General features: G+C 34.7%; 1 protein-coding gene across 2 annotated transcripts in view; it reads right to left on the reverse strand.

Annotated features, from left to right (window-relative positions):
• The window catches only part of LOC113549698 (mitochondrial distribution and morphology protein 34-like), a 71,169-nt gene that overhangs the window by 24,091 nt on the left and 21,994 nt on the right, over positions 1–25,084 (reverse strand). The window contains exons 1-2 of one of the 2 annotated variants that reach the window (XM_026951111.1): positions 16,413–16,602; positions 10,509–10,665 (exon numbers count right to left, since the gene is read on the reverse strand). In XM_026951111.1, coding sequence (XP_026806912.1) covers positions 10,509–10,665; positions 16,413–16,508 — 253 coding nt within the window. In that variant the 5' untranslated portion in view covers positions 16,509–16,602. Of the gene's footprint in view, positions 1–10,508; positions 10,666–16,412; positions 16,603–25,084 lie in introns of those variants that run through there. The other variant, XM_026951113.1, reaches the window with a different exon arrangement.

Consider the following 25,084-nt stretch of genomic DNA (forward strand, 5'->3'; position numbering starts at 1 on the left):
TTCGGGTAGTGTTATTATTATTATTATTATTATTATTATTATTATCATTATAATATACGTTTACGATTTTTGTCGAGTTCGCCAGTAAATTTCAACTGGTTTCACCGGGCGGGTTACTAATCACCCTGGTTGACTAATTAGCGACTTGACAAGTTACTCAGTATTATATAGATGCCTATAATACATCTATATGTATATAATAGGTGTACGGCGGCGGATAACCGGTTGCAGGCTACTCCAGTGTTTAGTGTTTATATTCTCTTCTTATTTTATTTTATTGACTTGTAAAATGAGAAAATGCAGCGGCTGCGGCAGCGGATAAGTGCGACAGCTTAAATTATAACATATAGTATTTTTTCCGTCTATACGAAAACGTGTCGTCCGTATGTACGTCATCAGAAAATTATACAAGTAAATATGCGCGGGTTAGATTAAATTCACAAACGTCTTCATATAGTTCAAACGCAACTACTTCGTCACAACGTCTGTCATCCGAGACTGTATGAACCACGTGACACGCGTAAGCTGACATGATAATTATAATATTATAAATTATATAATGCACCTACGACTTTCGTGCCGCCACAATTTGACCAGTTTTTTGTCAACCTTTTTTTAGTATTTGTACTAAGATATGTGCTTAGTAATACTCCCTTAAAATGTACAGATAAAATTTAAATGTTCTATAAGCTGGTCACCGTAGTATAAAACATAAGAAACATTTTGAAGAACAAGTCAAGCCATTATTTTTAGACTCTATAGTCTATATAATAATGGGGTGTGCAAAAACTAGATTTCGTACTCAACACCGGAAACGAAAAAAACAGTGATTGCAGTTGATGTGACATTCACGTTCCCATAAGCAAAAAATTCTAAACAATGCTCTTAACTCGAAAAGTCATTATGTCTATCATATTTTAGACAGAAAGTGATCACTTCTCGTTATTGGTGTGATAATAAACGTGGCCACTTGCTATGAAATCAGAAATACTAAAGTATAGTAAGTTACATTGGATGATTTAAAACAAACGTTATAGAATGTTGATAGTATATGTTTGGCATTACCGTGACAAAGACCACCCCCTCATCGCTCGGTTAACGCATAAATTACAGAAATACATTTATAATAATACAATTATATATTTTTATGATAATTAAGGTTTATATTTAGAGGATATTTATGTGATAAAAATATTAAAGTAATTACTTATATTTTATAATAATCTGTAAACATCGTCCAAATAGACTAAATACTACGAAATATTACCTACCTATATTTATCTATTTTATATTTTTTGTAAAATCATTATTAATGAATTTTATTGCCTATCGTTAGTACCTAATTAAAAATTAATTATTCAGAGGATTTTTGTTAGAGTTTTGATTTAATTGTATCAACTAGAATGTTCAAAAAAATCCTAAATAATTTATAGTAAAAAAACGAACGAATTCCTTTTGGCTAAAAATGCATTATTATAGGATACAAAAAGGATGTACGATGTACATAGCACATACTTGGTGAATCATTCTGTGTACGACTATGAGTTGTTCGGTTTGTTTTTGGAAAATGTAACGAAATACGCAGACAGTTCTGTATGAAATACTACGTACACTTATATTTATACACACCCAAATACCAATACCGCGTAGGTACTTATTGCCACAATGAATATTATTATACAGAGATACGATCGGCACAGGCCCCAGAAAATATCGTATTGTTATTGCGACTGAAAACGATTTGTATCGATGTCTTTTAATCAACATTTATTGTTATTGTTGTTGTTGTTATTATTATTATTATTGTACGCAAAAATTGTATTTATTGTTATTATTTTTTTTTTTTTGTGTGTTTACAGCAGGAGTGTTTGGCCGTGTGTATCCTCGAGTACAATTTAATATTATAATAAACCTACTGTTCAACCATCAGACAGATATACTCCTCCATCATCCAGTTCTTGCCTAAACTTTAGAAGTTATATATTTATTTGAACACTTGCAGTAACGAAAACAAGCAATTCGATATTAAAATGATGAAATATCTCTGCATAACAATTCGAGATCTCAGATTTTGAACGTAAACTAAAATATACAACTTAAACATAATACATTAACCATAAGAATACTTAATGTTATTGAAGTATAGAGTGGTGGTGACTCAATGATAGTGAGACACCCTGCGTGTATGTATATATTAAATATATTACAACTACATAATATTTTATCGATGAACGTTTCTTCGATTACGCTCGGACGATCGTGATCGTGTTATTATTATTATTATTATTATTACTATTACTATTGGTATTCCGCTAATCCATCGCAGCGTTTAATATTATAATGCTTATAATTATAGGAGCAATATTACTATACGTAGAAGTTGTCGACGACAATGACGACGAACGATTTTCTATCTGTTTCTCTCTCCCCGACAGATTTACATGTATCAACACGACGGCGACGTCGACGTGTGTACCTAATACCCATACAACATAATATTACACGTATGTATATATGATGGGCACACGTTGGTTTATATATTTTATTTAATGATTACACCCAGTCACCACTGCCGCTGCGGCCGACACACGTATACGCAACTGGCGACTTTCAAAACGAATTAAAAATGTAATTTATTTGCTGACACTCGTTGAAGGCTGTGGAATCGTCTAGCCGTTGCCGCTGTGCACGTGTATTATACACACAACCGCAATGACGGAGAGACGGTTAATATTTATAAATAAATAATATACATCATGAGGTATCCATACCGAGGAAAATTGCACCAAAGTTCATCAACCGAGATTTCGATACTATTATGGCTACCCACAAAATTACGATAAACCTGTATTATATTATACTTGTTATAATTACCTACCGAAATTTAAGTCGTTTAGCTGTATATACTCATGTATACATATATATTAATATGATGTATGACGTGTTTGTTTTAATTTATAGTTCTAACGCGGCTATAGCGCTATTATAATATAACAATAATTATCTAGTTGATGGATAATATAATGCACGCACCTTCATAGTACGTTACACGCCGATCAGCTGTCGTCTCAAAATTCATTGTTTTTATAATTTTATTAAAACGTAGTGTGCACCGTTCACTGTACTTGTACATACGATTATGTATGTATAGTGATTTAAAATCAACTGAAGATTTCCGAAACGGATTAACGATCTTAACTGAAGTGCACTAAAAACTTTGTTTGGGAACTTTATCGGCCTTAACGACGGAATATAATTAGTCTTCCCGCCGCGACTGCCATCATCATTGTATATAATAGTTTCTTGTTTATTTTATAATCTTACGGAATTAAAAACAAACAAATCATTTCACGACAGACTCAAGTCATTTTAAAATTATATATTATTCAATTAAATGATAAAATATTCGTTTTCAAGTAACATTAACGAATGCGAAAAGTAATTAAATTTTCCAACTGAAGCATATCGAAATCACATGCTCTAAAAACAAATATCGTGGTTATAATACAATAATAATAATATGCTAAAATATTACAGTAGTATGTACGCAATATTATAATATGAACGGTGCTGTTATTTGTTGTATATAGTCGTATAGGTACACATAAACCGATAAGCCTGCTATACGGTCATGCGAACAGTTATGCAAATATTTAAGTCCTAAACTATGTTTAATGTTTACGATTATTTGGAACCCGTAATTTATAAATTTGCATATTTGATTGGAATAATCGATAATCGCAAATATGCCTATGCGAAATTGCACTCGATTTAATTTGATATAAAACACGCAGCTAAATGAAGCTTGCGCTGAATATTTTTACATAATTAATTACTTTATAGAAACATATTTCTATAAGCACCATCAAATGTGTATGTAATGCGTGTATATCAGTGTATCTACCTATACCCAATAATAGCAACGAGTTTTTGTGTAATTTCGACAAAGTAATTCGCCGATTGTTGAAAAAACAATTATATATACTTCATGGGAAACTATTATCATTAAATGATGTACACGGCATAATATCATGTATGCGATTTAGAGTATTATAATTGTCCGATCTGAACTACACACACAATGACTTCTAGCAAAATATGGAAGTTTGTAAGTTGTTATTTTTTTTTTGAAATTCAATTCCAACGTTAACACTGTAGACAACCACAATTATAATAGTTACATATTAATATATTTATAATATGTAATATATATCTAAACGTAAGCTATTCTGTTTCACATAAATCTTGAGCTTGTATTATTCTCACGCGTACATACAGTAAAATATATAATGTGTAAGACGTGAAAATAATGACAGATTACTTGAAAAGGGAACAATCTGAAATTTGAAAATTTATTTGTATGAGAAATAAATAATTATTTATTTAAAGATATTTAAAAATCAAAAATAAAATGTCAGTAAAATTTCTCGCAGTTCTACATTATTAATATTTTGTAGTTTATAATTTTAAATTTAAACTATGAGCGTTTATTTAAAATATTTATAATACCTATCATATTTTAAAATTAACATTTAATAATTTAAGGGGCGTATCAAAAAAAAAAAAAAATGAAGATTACTTATCCAAACTACAAACTGTTTTTAGTATTGTTAAATCTTTTGATCATTTCATGAAAAATAAAAAATACTATTATTATTAATGCAATAAATTATATATTATACGCGTTTTGTTTTCCCAGCGATTATCACGGTCTATAATCGCGTATACTCTCGTACGCTTATATATGTCTTATAAGACGTATACCGGCCGATGAGGCGGCTACAAGGAATAAAACATTTCATGAATTCGTTGACGATTTATACGTGTCCATATTCGATGACCTTTTGTGTGTTTTGTATTTGTTTTTATTTAAACATTGTTCGAGTCGTTTTTTTTTTTTTCATTTTTCGACAGTATGGACTCGTAGAAGACCGTAAATTATAATATTTCCGAAGCCGGTTTTTCATCACCGCCACTGCAGCCGCCGTCGTTTGTGTGATCTCTAACGAGCTCTCCCCGTGGATTCGGGTTTTACGCACAGGGAGACACTTGTTTCCACTCGTTTTGCTCGATTATTTTTATTTATTTTTTCCTATACGGCTTCAATGAACTGCTGCAGGTAAACCAATACACACGAGATTTCGGAGAGTGCCTCAGTATACGTCGTCTTGTTTGTACAGTTGAAAAGGTTTTCGGACCGTAAATATGTAAATATTGGCGGTAAGCACAACACGCACACAACGGAATTCAGCTGCTGTGCGTACATCTCAGGTGAGTTTCAAATTACCATCATTTCTCATGAACGGAGAAGAAGAACGAGATCGACAAGAAATCGTTCACGGATAAGAAAAAAAACTGCTGTCATCGTCCGCATTCGGTATATTTTTTTATGCACGCGTACGGAATCTTCCCCGAATAATTAGTATTCATATTTTTTTTTCTTATAATAAACGGTATTCGGTATCTTATACATTTTTATCTTGGAAAAAATCGTCTTTCTCGCTACGTAAGTTATAACTAATATTGTTGTGTCCGTTGAATTACAATTAAAATTTAAAACAAAAAGTGTGAATACATAAATGATGATTGCATAGTACTGACAGGGTCATATTATATAATGATACAGTGTCTTATGGCGATGATAATATTTCGTCGTATTCTCCAAGTGGAATGCGCGGCGCCGATGATGACAAGTCGGGATCGGATACCTTGATCGACGGGCGCGTTTTCTCATCGCGTAGATCGCATCGCCGTCGTCATAGTAATAATAATGATAATAACGTTGTGCTGACGCGAGTGTAAGAAAAAAATGACATTCTTTTTTCGAATCTTTGTTCTCAAGCGGTTCGGTCCGAACAAAACACATCCCGCGCCCATAAGACCCGCGGGCTTTATAACAGCTATATATACCTATACAGTGTACATAATACTTCTCTTCTCCATATGTAACTAACACTGCTGATATATATTTTAATTAAATGTCATGGATCCACACACACACACACGCACACACATACTCACGCAGACACGTGAACCCGTCTCTGTCGGCTATCCATAATTATACCTGTCAAAGATATTGTATCAACTGATAGCTAAATTAAAAATCCGTTCGTTGGTTATATATTTTTTTTTCGTTGCCTCTCTCCCTCCCACCATCCCTGACCACTCCCCCGCCGCCCCCGGACGTCCGCGTGCATATTATAACGAACGTGACGTGCAGATGTATTACACGTACATCTATAGCTAGTACATAATACATGTATTATTGGGTGTACATATTATTACCTATGTAATATGTTTAGATCCGACACCGCCATCGCAATGCAGCGTTCCGGGGGAACGTGATATTTTCGCCCATGACGGTGATAAGAACCCATTCATTACGATCGTTTCCGAACCGTCATTATCCAATCCAGGAGCGGGTCCGGTTTTGAACGCAACGGAGAAAAAATGTAATAATAACAACCGTAAGGACGTATACTCTAGCAGTGCCTATAATATGTTGCGCGCGGACCACGCGTATATATAATAATATGGAGTTACACCTCTTTCCGGCGGCTCTGATTGTAACAACTCATTTTGTCGTCGGTGTTAAACGTCTGCTGCGCATAACATACACAAATCATAAGCTCCTTTGGGCTGTGTCGGCATATATTATATATATAAACGTATATAACGCCATTCTGGTTTTCGGCAAACAAAAAAATTACACAGCAGACGCGATATTATAGATATATAATATATGTATAATATATATATATCACGGAAGACGTGTTAAAAGTGACGTGATTAATGTTTTCCTCTCTCGCTCACCTCATCCTCGTTCGGTACACATATAATAGTGCGTGTGTGTACACGAGTGCTCGCACCCTGTAATCGGGAACGAGACCAGAAATATATATTATAGTGGTCTGGTTTTCATGCCAAAATCCAGGTTTTCTGCGTGATTCTCGCAGCGTCGTTGACTATATATACTAAAATAACTATGTTATAACGCGGTCCGATATTCCCAAACGTCCGGAATAATGTGTTGTGCATATACACCTATAAAGCATTAGCGTTTCGATGTACGACTTGGTCCCGGTTGTGTTCTTCACGTCGTAACCAAACTGTCTCAAACACGTAAATGTTAAGTATATGCACGTGTACATTATATATATATATATATCTGCGGCTAACGGCTAATGCACGTCGATAGAAATGAAAATTCAAATTATATCGCAACTGTATGCAATATATTATGGGTATTAATATATGTGGGTACTTACTATAATAATAACTGCTGTTGGCAGCTATATTAAAAGTTGCATATTTTATTTAATGCAAATGAAAACGAGAATTTATTCAAATATCCGACGAAATTGAGATATAAAAACGAAAACCTAGTCGTTATTTCAAATAAAATAAACATTAAATTCGAATCCATATAAGAATTACTTAAACGAGGTGTTTCTTGTGTTTCCACATAATCGATATTAATGGACAGAGGTCGAGCGCGTATATATGTATAATGTATATATTATACTGCTGTTCGCGCTTTACACATTTTCAACCATAATAATATATCCACGGAATTTCATTGATTCCAAAGTTTTTAAACGAGTGCCACACTGCCACCTTTATTATCACGTTTATACTCTGTGTGTACTACATGTATACGTACTATTATGTATAGTTAAATCTATTGTATCATAGTAATCTATTCTCAGCTATTTTAACGTATCTGTCGAAGTATAATTTATAATATTAATACAAAAACAAGTTTATGGTAGTTGAATACAAATTACTTGGACACAACTTCTGCAGGTAGTCGAATATATATTTATATATCTACATAGAAAGAGAGATAGATGATCTAAGGATCATTGTCGACATCCGAAATGTTTTCGTTTCGGAAATTTGTACGCGAGTGGGTTTGACCAGTGTATGTTTATTTTTTCAACACGAAAATTTAATTATTTCGTTTGCGCCGTTGTCGTGTGGGCCGAGACGTTAAAGTCTGCGGCGTGCTGCAAACGATTTAATACTCCGACGTATACACATAATATATATAACATGTATATTCTATAATACACACTATTAAAATGTAACTAGATGCCAATCGTTGGCCAGACCGAAAAACATACAGCTATACAGGGTTCACTCATTGTCGTGTTAACAAATTTTTCACTCCGTAGCAAATGTTATGGTGCCGCAAATTAAGTATAAGTAAGTATAGATTATTTTTTATTCCCAAAAATATGCCACTCAAAATTTCTCCCCCTCTTCTTTGACTTTTTCCCACTAAAAACACCGTACTAGGCTTACCGAGAAAAATATTTTTAGAAACATATTATATTATATCGTTATTTGTTTATACCTATTTGTTAGACGTTTGACATATGTCGATGTAGTGGATAATTAATAATTAGCATTCATCAGTCGTTACAACTCGTGTAACGAATTATTTAAGTTTATATACATTGTACATATTAGTTGCTTGTTACACTAAAAATTAAGGTACTATAAGTCATATATTAGGTGTTATTATTATTATATTATTATTATGGTGTGTATTAGTGTAAAGGGAAATGGGAATAGCTTTCAGCGGAATACCTCCCGTTGTCCTGTCGGTCGTATGACTCGTACAAATATCTCTGGACGTATACGTAATAATATCGTGTCGGTTGCAATCAATGTTCTGCAGTCGAGACTCTCTCTGTGGCAGTATATTACACACGTATGGTATATACGCTCTTCGTATATATTGTCTGTTTTATATATACGTACTACACTTTGACGTCGACTAGAAAGTCATTAGGACGGTGATTTGTTGCCGTTTTAATGGCACGTGTCGATGGAATGCAAAATCGCCAAGCCGCGAACGATATCACGAATGTATATACGTATACACAGCACAAAAGCACCGTTGAATGAAACCATTAGTTTAGTATAACTCTATATATATATATGTGTGCATGTGTGAGTTGTACGTTTAAACACAGCCACCACCGCTGCAGTTAATCTAATATATACGAAGGTACGCAAAGAGCTCGCTAAATCGTTTTTGTGAATTGTGTTTCGACGGTATATTATTATATAGTGTACGAAAAGGTATTGATAAAATTACACTAAAGCTACACTTTATAATTTAAGCTTCATTTTGTTTTTATTTTACCTTGTGTAATTGCCTCGCAAATCATCTACTTTTATATTCTATACTTTATAAGGCTCAGGTGTAGTTTAATTTTTTACATGTATTAGATAATACAAAATCTGTAATTAATTATCATGATAATATAAATGTTAGTATATTAACATGAGATTTTTACACTGCTTGAAAGATTTTAATTGAAAAATCCATCCAACGAACACTTGATTTTTGTTTAAAATATGCATACACATAATATTACGAGTAATAACAATTAATGATATATACCTATAATAATCGATTTACGAACAGGACGCGATAGTATCAATGCGATAACAATATGTTAGAAATGTTAAATTCCACTAAAATGAGTAAGTTTTAATAAGTATGTACAACGCACATACCCATAACACGTTAACTAAAATATTATTCAAGATTAACTGTTAGAATTTAACACAGGTAATATTGTGATTGAAATCTTAAAATATTAAAGAAAGATTTAAGATCATAAGAAAGTCACAATAAAATGTGATCATTGTCATAATAATATTAATACATACTATATATAAACTTATTTATTCTATTGTACTTTATTTGGAACGATGTAATCAAATTCTAAAGAAAACTTATATTACACGTCTAATTAGCCATTTTTTACTGCCGTTGACTTTGGTGCGGAAATGTTATTATTATCGTCTAAAAATATACAAATAGATCGGTACTCCACTTAAGATCACGCCGAGAGGGCAAACATAATGAAAACTTTGGTGATACGAGCCAATTGTCATCATTTAATTTATCGGAATTGGATTGCGGCCAACGAGCAATTTCCTGTTGGGCGTATATCCCTTAAACGTATATTTCTGTACGCCTAGGCCCGGCTAAAAACTATTTCAGATGTTCACGACGGCGGCAGCGGCCGAGAGAGACCGCATAAACGGAGACAGAAAAAATATAAGTAGATAAATAAATAAAACATTCGTGATTTGGACGTCGTCGTTAAAGAGGAGGTGCTCGGTCGAGCTGCAGAGACAACACGAATGCGGGGCGTATAATACGCAGAACACAAGGCAAAAACTTACTATATTATTTCGATTGCAATCAGCCGCGTGAAAACGAAAATCATTACCCAACGACAGTGCAGTGTGCACTCAAACCATTGCCCGTCGGTGTACGAATTGTTTGAGTATGGGGGGAGGGAGAATCTCAGGCTATGGTCATATAATGACGGGGAGAAGGGGGTACCTATGTTAAACAATTTATAAGTGTATAATGTATTATTATTATATATTTATATACACGGCAGACCCGGTTAAAACAAAACAAAAGAACGTTAAATAATACAATAAGCGACACAATGGCCGTTTAAAACACTCACCGTTGTCAGTGCCGTCTAGAGGTTGTAGGGCCCATGTGCACAGGTCGCAAGTGGTCAGGCCGTCCGGATAAGGGGGCTCCAGGAACGGTGGACGGGGAGGCGGCGGGGGAAACTTCCACAGGTCCTCCTCGGTCCACCACTGATAATCGTCTTCTTCCTACATGCGCACAAAATACCAAAAACAAAAGGTCAATTTATCATGATTTAAAAACAACGAAAAATTTAAGCGCGCACACGCTGCAGCAGTGTAGTTCTATTGTTTTTGTTTAACACGTTGCGGTTTCGTGTTTATCGTTTTGTTTTATTTTTTTCTTATCCTTTTTAGCCTACGCACTTATGCTAAGTCGGCGGATCTCGCGAACATGCACAAACAGATATATTATACATTTATGTAAGTAATATATATATATATATATATAAGTGTGTATATACACAGAACTCTCGGAGAGACCCCGGAGGGCACTTATAAATCGTCAAAATGACTATTTAGAAAACGAGCGACTCGTTTCTTATTAAATAATAGTATAATGCAAGCGGCAGCATTTAAACCGCCGTCATTCTTTCGTAGGTATATACAACATAATATATATTATAATATACTAGCGCGAGTGCGAAACGCTGCACCTTATCCACCTCTGCTGATGCGCAGTGCACGCAGCACGCATTAATATAATATAATATGAAATTATATTATACACATGTATTATAGATATACACTGCTGTAGGACGTTGTTCATAATAACCTAACATAATAAGTCAATTTTCGTGAAACAACTCGGCGGAAAATTCGACGTGTACGCAATATCGCCAATACCTATACAGCACTATAGTCATATATCAAACCGACGTATAAATATATATTATTATGTCCTTCAAACGATGATTCACGTATATCGTATAATATTTACCACTGATTCTATTGTGGTTCGAGGTCGAAATTGTCGATCTTGAAGCGTATTTCCAATGAAAATTCAATTGACTATTAGATTATACGAAAAATCGAAACTATTATATCTGAAACAGGGGAGTTTTGAGGGTTCAACCCCACCTCCAAAAATTAATAGTTGTGTAATTTATTTACAACGATTTATAATCTTTTTTTATTCATAATTAATAATCTAAATCTTATAAATTATAAGTCTTAATTAATTTTTAGACTATTTTTTATTTATTTAAATTAATTTTATCTACCTAAAAATAATAACATATAATATATGAATACATATTTACGTGCAATGTCCAATACGGTAATACAAGATCGTTTTAAATCGTAACGCATTATATAAACGACTTAATACGATTTACGATTTAGGGGCAAAGAGTGTTAAAATTAAAGCTTTATTAAAATTAAAATATGTGTTCCTTACAACAACCAGTGCGAGACAATTTACGTCTACATCAACAAACTTAATAAAAGCATATTATTATAAACGGGAATACTTTCTTACTATATATATGCGGCTGTAACTACATCTTACTATACGGATCTCATTAAAAACATTAGAGCAAACACCGAGATATTTTTAATCAATTTTGACGGTTTTGTTAATTTATTACTATTATATAAACTAGCAGGTATATGTATTATATACGTGCATTAAAACGCATTATGTTTTAAACACATATAATTATATAGGCTATATATACCACGCTGTGTATTTTTTTGCGTCTTTAATATTGCATTACTTAACAGTGCTTCCACTGAGTATATATATATACACCTATTACACAACACAATGAGCGTCGGGTTAAAATCCGACCTCATTTTAATACGTTGCGGATGGATAGCGGGTGTGCGCGTACACATTAATTCATTAATTGAAGCGGACGAAAAAACAAAATGGCGGTAAACGTACGAACGCGAACAAACATTTCGATAAAACATTATTATATTATAAAATTATTATGAGGTGCCCTAGGCTACTGCAACGTCGGACGTCCACGGCCATTCGCACGTGTTTGCGCGAATTATTGGGTTTGGTGAGTACCTATACTTAAACATTATACACCTATACTCATACAAACTATTAATTAGGATTTGAACGCACGCGACTACATCCGTTTGCGATATAATAGTTTATAGTTATTGGGATGAATATAATATATTATATTTGTACCCGTTTTTTTTTTCAAACAAAGATTAGACCGTTTAATCTAACGATGCCTTTTTAATTTTTATAATTAACGATTGTGTTAAAGAACTTTTAATATACACGAACCAATCACACTAACCATTGTAAATACCTGTTATTTAGCTAGGTATAATAGTTTAGCAAAACGAGTGTTTGTATTTTACTTTATTATGAGTATTTTTAGTCATCAAAAAAACAAAAATTGCACCGTAGATAATATTCTCTCTTGCCGATATCTCAGTTGGTTCGTGCAAATCAAATTTCGTACACTTGAACTAATCACAATTGTTTAGTTTCGCAATAATTTCGTTTTTAATTCTCTCCGTATAATATATATACTTACCACCTACCTATATATATATGTATTACTCGTAGATAAAACTATGTGGTATGCTGACGTTAAGATGATGTGGTGAGATGAGGCGAGGAGAGAAAATGTACGATATCGAAATACGTGTATCGAAACGCTATAATGTATAAGGATTATATGGTATTATTATTTCATCGGCGGTGGGAAGAAATTATCCGGTAAAGATGGAGGATACAATATACACTGCCACAACATCAACAACAACTACGGCGGTAATAATAATAATATTATGATCGCCGCAAGTACCTATATAGATAATAATGGCCGCGCGTAGCAATACATAGGTATAAGATACATTTTCGAAACCAGTACGTCATATATATATAAATAAGTACGCACAAACGTCGTGCACGGATAATGCCTTTAATTGAGGGTAAGACACGATGAGAAGACCGTAAAAAAGAGAGCGCCGCGACCGCAGCTAGGGGAAAGGGCCAGCTGCTGCAGTCGACGATGTAATATAGGACTGAGGAGAGCTCGTATAATATACATATAGGTACATAGATGCATATACCTTATATTATATTTAACGTGTATGTGCTGTGCGCGCGGGAAACGCGACGTTGCGGTTCATGTCACGCAAAGAAAATGCTTGTTTCAAGTATGTATTATGGGTACCTCATACCTATTGTATGCACATATAATATAACATATAAGCTGGTACCAATTTCTATAAATGCCGGTAGCGTTTTCTGCGGCGGCGGCTCTCGTAAAGACCCCGACAAATATAATATATAATATACACTATAACAGTATATACTGTTCGGGGTTACGCTTCCGTAAACACTCTCGGCGGGTATCGACGTGCATCTCTCTCGTATATAGATATTATTGTACGATTTGGTATTCACGGTGTACAATATATTATATTATATACTATGTAACTTTCAGTGTATGTAATATTTATACATTATTTTATTATATATTATATTGTGCGCGGCGGAGCGCGTACCGTGGGGTATAAACACTGCGCACCAAACAAGTAATTATGCCGCCGCCGCAGCCGCAGTTCCTCACAATTTATATTGTGTTTGTGTAATCAACCCGATAAAAACGGATTTTCGGTGCGCGCTTCGCGGTCTGATGGTTTTTTAATGTCTTCATCGTTCCTCGATCCCCCCCCTCCACCAGTCAGTGGAGCAAGCGGACGACCGGAGGCGGCCTTTTGTTTGGAAGTATAATATATATACTTACACGCGTAAAAAAATAAATAAAAACAAAATACATATACATACTATCTTAAGCCACCTTCACCACCTCCCCCAACGGTCATCGTTCGGGAGGAGTGTGTGTGTGTGTGTGTGTGTATATATATATATATATATATATATATATATACAATGTATACACACACACGCCCGCGCGCGCTATACATCAGGGGGGAGGGAAGATCATGCTCTCGCGCGGTTATATTAAACGAGAAAATTGGTGTTACAACGTTGAAAGGAACACGTAGGTATATAGCAATCTCAATAGACCGGCGGCGGGGCCATTCCACCACGAATTGTTGCAGCTGCACTAGAGGAGATGAAGAACACAGAGTATCGGTTCGGCCCCAAACCACCTCTACAATATTATATTATAAATATATACATATACACGGTACGCCCGAGATACGATATATTCTTCTCGTATACTGCAGTCACGATTCGGCGCGCGGTAATGTCATCATTAACTCTGTCGGTCCAGTGGTTCCCCTCAAGCCTCATCGCACTGCGATAATATTATATAGTCGTCTTCGTCATCGTATAATGCCATGATAATATGCCATATAACATTTACCGACAGACATATCATGCATTTATATTATAATACAGGTATATTATCATTTCGTAATATTATTAGTATGGGTGTACCTCTATCTAAACGAACACGATAATTTGGTGACGTATTCAAGTCACCGAGCACAGTTCACACACGAACTGCACAGACGCGCGCACACCGACGTATAACGGACCAATTAACCGCCGTCCTGAAACGTGTATAATATGTAAGCATGTATATATATATATATATATATATTATACATATATAATGTGTACACTCGTCACGCCGTTGGAGTCATGGGATGAGAGATCCGCCAATTAAAGAAGGTTTTTTTTTCAAACAATAATAAATTAAACGAGAGATAATAAAACGCGATTGCGCGAGCCAACGACTATATCGTATATAATATATACACAATACATAATATATGTATGTGTACATATAATACCCGAGGAGTAAAAACAACCTATAAGGCGTGTACGCGGTTGAGAAATTTCGTGAGATATATACCTTTCGTGTTACTATTATTTCGTTCAATAAATCACTTGTAATAGAGCTCGCAATCGAAGCACATACACACGCGCGCGCTCGTACATAAGGCGCAATCAGTGGGCACCAAAGCACAAATATAGTGATTTATTCGACCGGTCGTACCAGTGATAGAAAAAATTAAATTATATATATAGTTGAAAAAAACAAAATACAAGCCGTGTAGGCCATATTTTCCTGTGAACATTATTATATATACGAGCACTGTCACGCGACCTTGTTTCGCGGTCCTAACCGATTCTCTCCCGTTCTTCAACAAACAACGTATCTAAGTATGTGTGTGTGAGCTCCGGACGGTTTCAGAAGAAAAGAAGAAAAAACAAGTTCGATAATTTATATTGCTTGTAACCGGTGCACAGTGGGTTGGGAAAAAATGTTTAAAAAAAAAATAAAATATTTGTATTTTTTATCAATTTTTTTATTATTATTATATTACTAAATGAAATGATTCCTATGTATTAGTAATAATATATGTTATATATTATTTATATATATACGTAGGTAATATTATATATGGAGGTATCTTTAAATTAGATTTCGATAAATATTCAGCAGGTAAATTATCATACATGACAGATTTATCGTCAAACCTTTATCACTATTAGTTCGTATATACTGTATAGTAGTGCAGTAGTGCAGTATAAAGTGTACCGAATTTAACGACTCCGAGCAAATTCAAATTCAACAACTCCATCTATAATGTAATACTAATAAAAATAGTCTATCCAAATGTGGGCAGTTTAATGGATTTATTCGAACCCAGTTTGATAATTAGATCGGGACTAGGTATAATAAAACATCAAACAATTTGCTTTGAAGTAAATGTTCGAATATATAGAGTAGGTACTTTTATATATTAAATTTATTTATTTTTATACTTTATACTTAAATGAATAATATGTTGTAACAAATAAGAAAAATGTGAATAGCCGAAAGCGCATCGACAAAAATGTTATAAAACACAATCGTATAATAATTATTACTTTAATCATATAGAATATATTCGACCATGTTTAGCCAGACACTATATAATGTGTAGGTACAACATATAATATAATGAAATTGTTTTTATTATTTTTCACTTACCATAAATATGAGCGTCCATGTGTCGCGCGATAACACAATATTATAGTGTCTTAAACCGAAAAACTTTTTCAAAACCGATATGACGAACAACAACATCGACGACAGATTAGGATTTATATGTACGTATCAGCATTAAACTATAGGGCGACCGCTACGGTGATGGCGGCACAGTTACGTCTTGTCTCGGCGATTGCCGGTCGGCTACTGCAGATTCAATGCGAGGTGTAGAAGTATATATAGTATATATATTGTATACAATAAAATATAAATGTGTTATACATGTGTATTATGTTCATTGTGTGAGGGAAGAGCGATTGCCGTTTGCGGTCCACGCTTCGGGGTGGTTAAGAAGTGAAACAAGACAAAAGGAACGCGTCTGCAGAGGACCATGGTCGTCTCTTTTTTTCCTCTTCAACTCTATCGCTGTGGAATAAATCGGTATACACGAAAGCGTAAAAATAATGTCAGAAACTGTGCTGCGGTGAACGATTTCGGTCAATAAAACTGCGGTACATCGGTTATTTTCGGACAATGCGGCGGCGGCGTAATCCGATTTACGACGGGGTTGACCCAAGAGGGTAGGCTACCACCGAAGAAAAAAATCGTCGTCGTCGCTATGCCTTACACAGCACAGCAGCAGCAGCAGCCGCACATTGTGCGCACCGGCGTGTATATAATATACCTTTATATATATATTATAAGTCCAATGGCCATAATATATAATATAATAATATGTGCATGTACCCATCAAAGGACGCCCTGTCGTGACGATCTTCGGCGACAACCATTCTCGCATTTATAGTATATATATATATATATACTATAATATACGTACATGGTGGCACACAATGAACCCCTCTCGACGATCACCACTGCAGACGGTCGACGACGACATATTATGGGTATTATATATATTACCAAAAGGAACACGGTGTATACACGCCTTGTCGTTAAACGTGTACACGCCAAGACCACGCGCGCACATCCTCTTCACGCGCGGCATTGTGCACCGTCGTCGTCGTCGTCGTCGCTATATCACACGCACGCGGTATACGGCAGCAGCATAATATATACGTTATATGTTATAATATAATAATATACGGCGAGTAGCAGGAAACGTATACGTATATATATATATATATATTTATAGAGATATTACAATAGTTGTCCCGCGTGAAGGTACACGATAATAATAATATCCACCCCGTACGTTATATTTATACGACACACCCCACCGTGCGCCCCCGACGATCAAACGTAGATATTCACAGTTGCGTGATTTTCCATAATCGTTTTGCGAACGACGTGTTCATAAAGTATATGGTAGTCGGCCGCCATCGCGCTATAAAGGTGTGCGCCGCCGTCTTTGTGTATAGGTGTTATACGCAACGCAGATTATACCTATACCAATAGTATAAATTACATACATATTACATAGGTACTGGTATAGACGAAAAATAATTTCAAATTCGTCGGTGTATAACGCGTATAATTTAGGCGGTACGCGTAATAATAATAATAATAATATTTTAATCCGTGTGGTTAGAATTTTTTTTATTTTATTTAATTCTTATATACCACCTTAATGCAGTAATACGCGCGTCGTAAAATACAAGATAATATATCTTGTGGAAATTAACTGCGGCATGCCGAACAACTCAATTATAATAAACACACTCTCGCTCGGGAAGAAAAAAATGTATCTTTATAATGGTTAACAACATATTTTATTTTCTTCGCGTATATCTAACACCTGCTGTTCACCCCCGTAGTTATAATATACGCAGTCGGCAGCAATCGTTATACTCGTATTATTATATGTTACTCTCTTTTGATTCGGTGTCTGCTGCTATCGCTATATATACATTGCGACGACACCGCCGACGGTAATTTCAACTGAATCTCATAAGTCATAACTTATACACTGTTAAATCTTGTATGAGTAATAATTCAAATAAAAATAATACGAAAACTTTGCTGTAAAGTACCATATGATCACGCACGTGTGATGCCCAAAAATCGGAAGGTCAAACCCCAGACGAAAGTGTCTGACTTCCTAGTGGAGCGCCTATAGAGTAATAACATTTTTTTTAATAACCCAATCAATGCCAGACTGATGGGTTTATATCGTGCCCACGTATATATAGTTGTAAGTATACAGGATGTAAATTGTTATGAGTATCGTGTTTAGAAGCATTTAAAATTTTTTCTAACATAGTTAAACTATTGCATTGCGCGGTTTAATTATACCTCAACGATAATAACGATGGCTAAACAAGACATGTTACGTATATAACAATGTAAATTATGACAACACCTGTCTCCCCAAATTCGCGGTAAACGTTGAAGATCGGGAATACAGTACTACTAAGTACTACATTATTATTTACCCACACGCCGTAACTCATCTCCAAAAGTGTTATTAACGTAGGTACAAGAATATCATTATATTATTTATATTATTATTATGGTCGTATTGGTTTCGACATAAATCCAGTTAACTGTAAATAAATAGCAAAGACAACAAATTATTATTCGAAATATGTTGAAAACCACCAAAATACTGGTTTGTTGCGCGTGAATAATAATCAATTGGTGTTTATTATCGTGGTACAAATAATATTATTATGAATTATTATAAACTACTCGCTGTTCGAAAGATGACATATTTTATTAGATTTGTTTTCCCCAGACGATGTACGTAATTTACGTTTTGGGCAGAACTCCAAGCCAACCGAAATTCATTCATTATTTCAATTAAAATAAATCTACGAGAACGGACACGGGTCGAGGGTATATAAATTAAAGAAAAATCTCAAATTCTATTTAGGCCGTCGTCGTTTTTCGACGCCTATAATACTGCAGACTACATGCACAACATTCAGTACAATATATTATTATGATTATACAATAATAAGTTGTGTTATATATACAGTTAGTGACCGTTATATAGTGGTAATATAATATAATGGTATAACTGCGCCACGAGTATCTTTACATAGGTACCTATATAGTGACGCAGCAAACGAAGATCAGAAAACGAGCTTTATCGCGAACACAATATGTTTTGGAATCTGAATCGAGTAAAGGCGGGTCTCTACATAGAACAGCGTAGTTCCGGGAGTGGAGTATATATTAAAACTACATGAAATATACGTGTGAAGCGAAGATCTAGCGATAATTATTATTATATTTATGTATCACAACGCGCAGACAAAAGACAATTTGTGCACAAGTAGATCGTGTGCAGTACGCGCGTAACTCGGGTCGCCGGACAAAAATCGAGAAAGCCTGTTAACAACAGTGTCACGAGCTATGCGGCAGCGGATTATTTTAATCCCCTCGTTTTGGCCGCCCAGACGCGACACACGGGCGTTCACATCTATCTCCTCTTTCTTAACATACAATACGTTTTCTTCTATTATAATACGACGCTCTGTCCGCGTCTCTCTGTCTGTCTCTCTCAATCTCAATATTACTCTGGCCGCCCCTCTGGTTGACTCTTGGCAAACCGCTCCGATCGTTTATGTCTATATATATAATATATGATTATGTATATGTTACAGTATACGCTTCGGCATGCGGTCGACGTTGTTTAATTAGCGAATGCAAATTTCCGGATTCCTCAGACAGCCCAGAAATAGAAGAGTGCAGCTGTATTATGCGCGTACATGTATAGGTATATTAAATTAAATTGTCGTCGTATATCGATGACAACGGGTGCCGCCGCCGGAAAGTAAACGCGACTAATTAACCGGCGAAATCTCATCTCTCTCTCATTGTGTGCCCGAAAAGGACATCGCGACAGAGCCCGTTGGCGGCGGCGTCCGGCCGGTTATGTAGGTTCACTTTTTTCTCTGTATGGGTATAATAAATCCAAAAAAAAAGACCTTTCGGCATCTAATAATTGTAACAACGCCGTCGTATTCGTATACGTTGCACCGTTTTTTTTTCCGTTCCTATTATTTTCGTCTGTTGCCTTCCACCTGCAGTGTTTGATCAACAGCGCCAGTCAGTAATAATTAGTTTGGCGTATTAGAAGTCGTCAGGTTTATATTATCCATTAAATGGTCACAATCTGTACGCAGAACGTACAATATATACTCATATAAATTAACTTATCGCGCGCGACATCTTCGGTTGCGTTTGCAGGCGAGGACAATTATTATTACTCGTTCCCCTCAGACAACGCCGTCTATACACACCGTATGTGGTAAATATACAACAATAAGTGTTTCAATTAAAAACACCACGTCGCGTGCATTACACACACACACACACACTAACTCATTCCATGCAGAACGATCGCCGATTATTTAAAGATGCAACAATGCACATATTATAATAATATATCAGAACCGTCGAGGTGTAATATCATACATTTAACACTTAAATTTATTATTGTTGTTGCTGTTGTACGCACAGGTACCCATATTATATTGAGAAATAACCCAAATGTCGGATTGGATCGTATTCGTGTAGGTACACATAATAATAATATAATAATGATCGGGCGTGCGCTCTCGATGAGCGCTGATGAAGACATCACTCGGCGGCGGCTGCTGCGATGGCGATGGCGGCGGTCTACTGCCTGTCGAAGGTCGGCCTGTTCGCCTCCCAGGTGGCATTCCTAGTACCGCAGTCGACGCGACGTACTGTAGGGTGCCGCCAGCGCTAAACCACCGACGTTATTGTCTCTCTTTAATATGTGTATATATTTTGTCCGCGGTCCAATTTACGACCGACTTCGCTTTGTACAGGTAGGCGCAACAAGTATAACACTATTGCGGGTTTTTTGGCAGCACCCTGCATCATCGTCCCGAAGAAAATTACAGCAGAAGTATATTATATATATATATTATAAATTATAGAAAAAAAACGCAATAATATCTCTTGTGATTATAATGACAAATAAACGTGTTTCCGAGATACATCTCGTATGCCTATATATTATATAATACAAAATATATAGGCTGCATGCTTGCAATCAACTTCATCTATATCGTGGTATAGGTAACACCTGACGCGGTCCAATAACGAGTTTTCACTTGATTATTCCGTTTCTTTTCATTCCCCCCCCCTGCGTGTAAAAATTATCCGGTCCGAATAATCCGATATAACTCCAAAATAATCGTCAAAAATAACTGTATATATAAATAAGATATGCACGTTATGCATATTCACTTCAGCCATCAGTGGTGTAATCATGGGTAAGGAGGAGATTCAGCGAAGTATCTTATGTATCTTTATATATTGGGTAGTTATTTTAACAATATTATTATTATCTGGAAAAACTAATTCAAAATATTTTTTTTTTACATTGCTCAGTCATTACACGACCAAATGTTTATAAATCACACAATAATAAAATTACTAAATCTTAAGTAAAATACAATTACAATTTCAAAAGTTTTCTCGTCACTACGTCAGTTCTATTGGCATTGTCCTGTGAGTTAGACTACTGTTATAAATGTCTATATTTGGTTCTTAAAGATTCAATATATGAAACAATTCTAAAGCCAAGAAAAGTAGATAAATTATTGTGATGACAATATTATTTTTTAATAATGCTTAGTTACATTGCACCATTGTGGTAGTTTTCACTCGAAATATTAAGTTGGTATAAAGTATTCTTATATATTATATTATCTTATATTATTATTTTTATGTATTTACCTTTACCTTTGTGATAAAATAATATTGACCACTCACTTGAATTAGTCCTGATTAAACCATCGAAATACTTGAGACGTACATATACATGTCATTATATTTAAAGAAGTGAAACAAATCGATGAAGCCTTTAATGCTGCAGAGTGCAGAGTACCACGACGAGTGCCCATCATATTATATATATTATTATAATAGGGTCAGTTTTTTTTTTTTTTTATTAAGTAAACTTTTTATTTATATTCCCCAGACTTTTTCCGACAACAAACACCTATAATTCATCGTTATATCATACCGGTATTATTATATATTATAATATACATTGTATACGATTGTTCTGTAGTGTTGACTGAGCGACGTTTATTGTATGATATGATTTATTGTGCTGCGCTACTAATACTTGAAACAACGTCCGAAAGTTTATCGTAAATTATACTCTGTGACAAATTTAAAATAAAATAACGATCAAATTATAGGTACTTGACATTCGCAAAAATTGCACGAGGAATGCATCCCACGAGACTGTTTATTTTAAATACAATCTGGAGGTTATACATTTTACGGTCTATCACCGTTGGCACTTTGAAACTTTTGTCAAACATTTCACATTTTGTACAAAAGTTAATTATAGCTGTATAATTGTCTAACCGAGAAAACTCGATAGCCCAGAGTCGTATATTTCCACTTTAATGTCTTCACTATTTTTTTTCCCTCTTCTCCCTACTAATACTCCTTCGTTTGACCAGTCTTCGCTACAGACAGTCAGACAGTGGACTTTGGACGTCGCTGGTAAATTTATGACTGTTTATGCCCGATTCGAGTGCTTCCTGTTCCGTAACTCTTAGACTTCTTAGAGTTTTTAAAAGTCTATACGGTGATACTGCAGATTTGATCTATCGACCACAAAGAGACGTCCAATAAACTACTTTTATATATAGCCATGTTTATATATATATTTATATAGATGTACAGTAATATCGATATAATATAATGCTATATAGCTACAGCATGGTAAACAAGTAAAATGTATTGCTTAGCCGCTAAATCTTCACCAGGCGTACCAATCGTTGACGACACGTTGTTTTAACCGGATAACACATGATAAATTGATGTGTATAATGTATAATATACTTTCTGTGCACCGATATGGCAATATATGCATTTATACATAGGCATGATATGGTATACATATATAAACACAAACGAGATGTAGTTTTCCTCTAAGCATTGCGTATATTATTATTAGCGAACGGTTCTCAAGAAGTCAAGAATAGAGAAGAGTAAAAAACAATAAAGTATATTTATGTGAATCGAACAGAATAATCGTCGAAAACACAACGATGTAAGATATATATATAAACACGTAGACACGTCATAATAGTTGTTTTTTATGGTTTTAAATTTCGTACAAAAAACGTGAAAATTTCCGATTTCACGATAGACTTACGCCTACAATTGCAAATAGATCATACGTGAGCAGTTATCCGTAAGTGCCGGCCACAGCAGCCGTATTTGTATAAATGTCATAGGCCATATGGAAAATTAGTTTTTTTGCAAAAAAACTAGGCTCTTTGCAATGGGGTTTGCAAACTACTTATTATTTTTCCAAACAGCCTGCTGTTTTTCAGGCTCAATGCATACAGACTAACAGCAGTTAGACCTTTTAAGAACTACAATCAATGTATGGTAAAAACCATTTTAATTATTTTATTTTAAGGGTAACATAGTACAATACAATATGTAACATAAATGTAACATGTAATATTATTATTTATTAGTTATTAATTTTGTACAGTTGTTGACTATTGAATTACTAGTTTTATTATATATTACTAAAATATATATATATAAAATTTAATATTTCAATTAATTTAATTTAACATTTTACATATTTTTTTTTTTTTTGTTAGTAATATATAATAAAACTAGTAATATCAATAGTCAACAACTGTATAAAATGAATAAGTAATAAATAATAATGTTACATATATTTTACTGTGTTATTATCAATAACCCTTAAAATAAAATAATTAAAATGGTTTTTACCATAAAATGATAGCCTAACTGCTGTTAGTCTGTATGAATGAGCCTGGAAAACAGCAGGCTGTTTGGAAAAATAATAAGTAGTTCGCAAATGGGCTACCCCATTACAAAGAGCCTAGTCTTTTTGCAAAACAACTAATTTTCCATATGGCCTACGACATACACACGATCGCAATACGCAATATGTTCAAAAATCGAGGACAATAAATAAACAAATACGTAACAACTGGTATTAAAATATCTACAATATAATATATTATAATAGTATCTCGCTTTTGGTACATAAGACGTATACTCTGAGATTCTTCTCGTGTGGAAACGATTCGACTGGAACGCGCGACTCGCGCATACCTATACGTTACGCTCGCACAATGCGCACACAATTCGTACATATAAATCACGCTGACATACATGTGTATATATATATTAATAATACATTATTTCTCTTTGCGTGCCACACAAACGGTACTCGCATGTTCGATTGGTACCTACGCATGTATTATATACCTCATCCAACCTCCATGTATAATATACGACAGCGCGCATTGTCGTCGGATCACCTGCGCGACGCTGTACGACAATAATAATATAATATTATTTTATATTCATTCGGACACGGTGCATAATGTACGAAGATAATACGAGTATGTTACAGCAATAATCGCTATTATATATATTATTATTCGACAATCGACGAATAGAAAAATAATATGATGTATCATCGAGACCGACACGTCTTCATTTACTGTCCGGCAGCCCATGGATCGAACACATCTCGGCACCTACACCACGCGGCAGAGTATGTACATAATATTATAATATTAGACTAGTCGGAATATTAATAATGATGATAATAATAATGTACAAACGGCGGCAGACGGGAGCTCTCTAGTGCGCGCGCGCCTGCACAAAAGAAGAGTGTCGTGTCACGAGATTATGGTAATATTATGTGTTGAAAA

Source organism: Rhopalosiphum maidis, chromosome 1, assembly GCF_003676215.2.
Source record: "Rhopalosiphum maidis isolate BTI-1 chromosome 1, ASM367621v3, whole genome shotgun sequence".
Lineage (NCBI taxonomy): Eukaryota > Metazoa > Arthropoda > Insecta > Hemiptera > Aphididae > Rhopalosiphum > Rhopalosiphum maidis.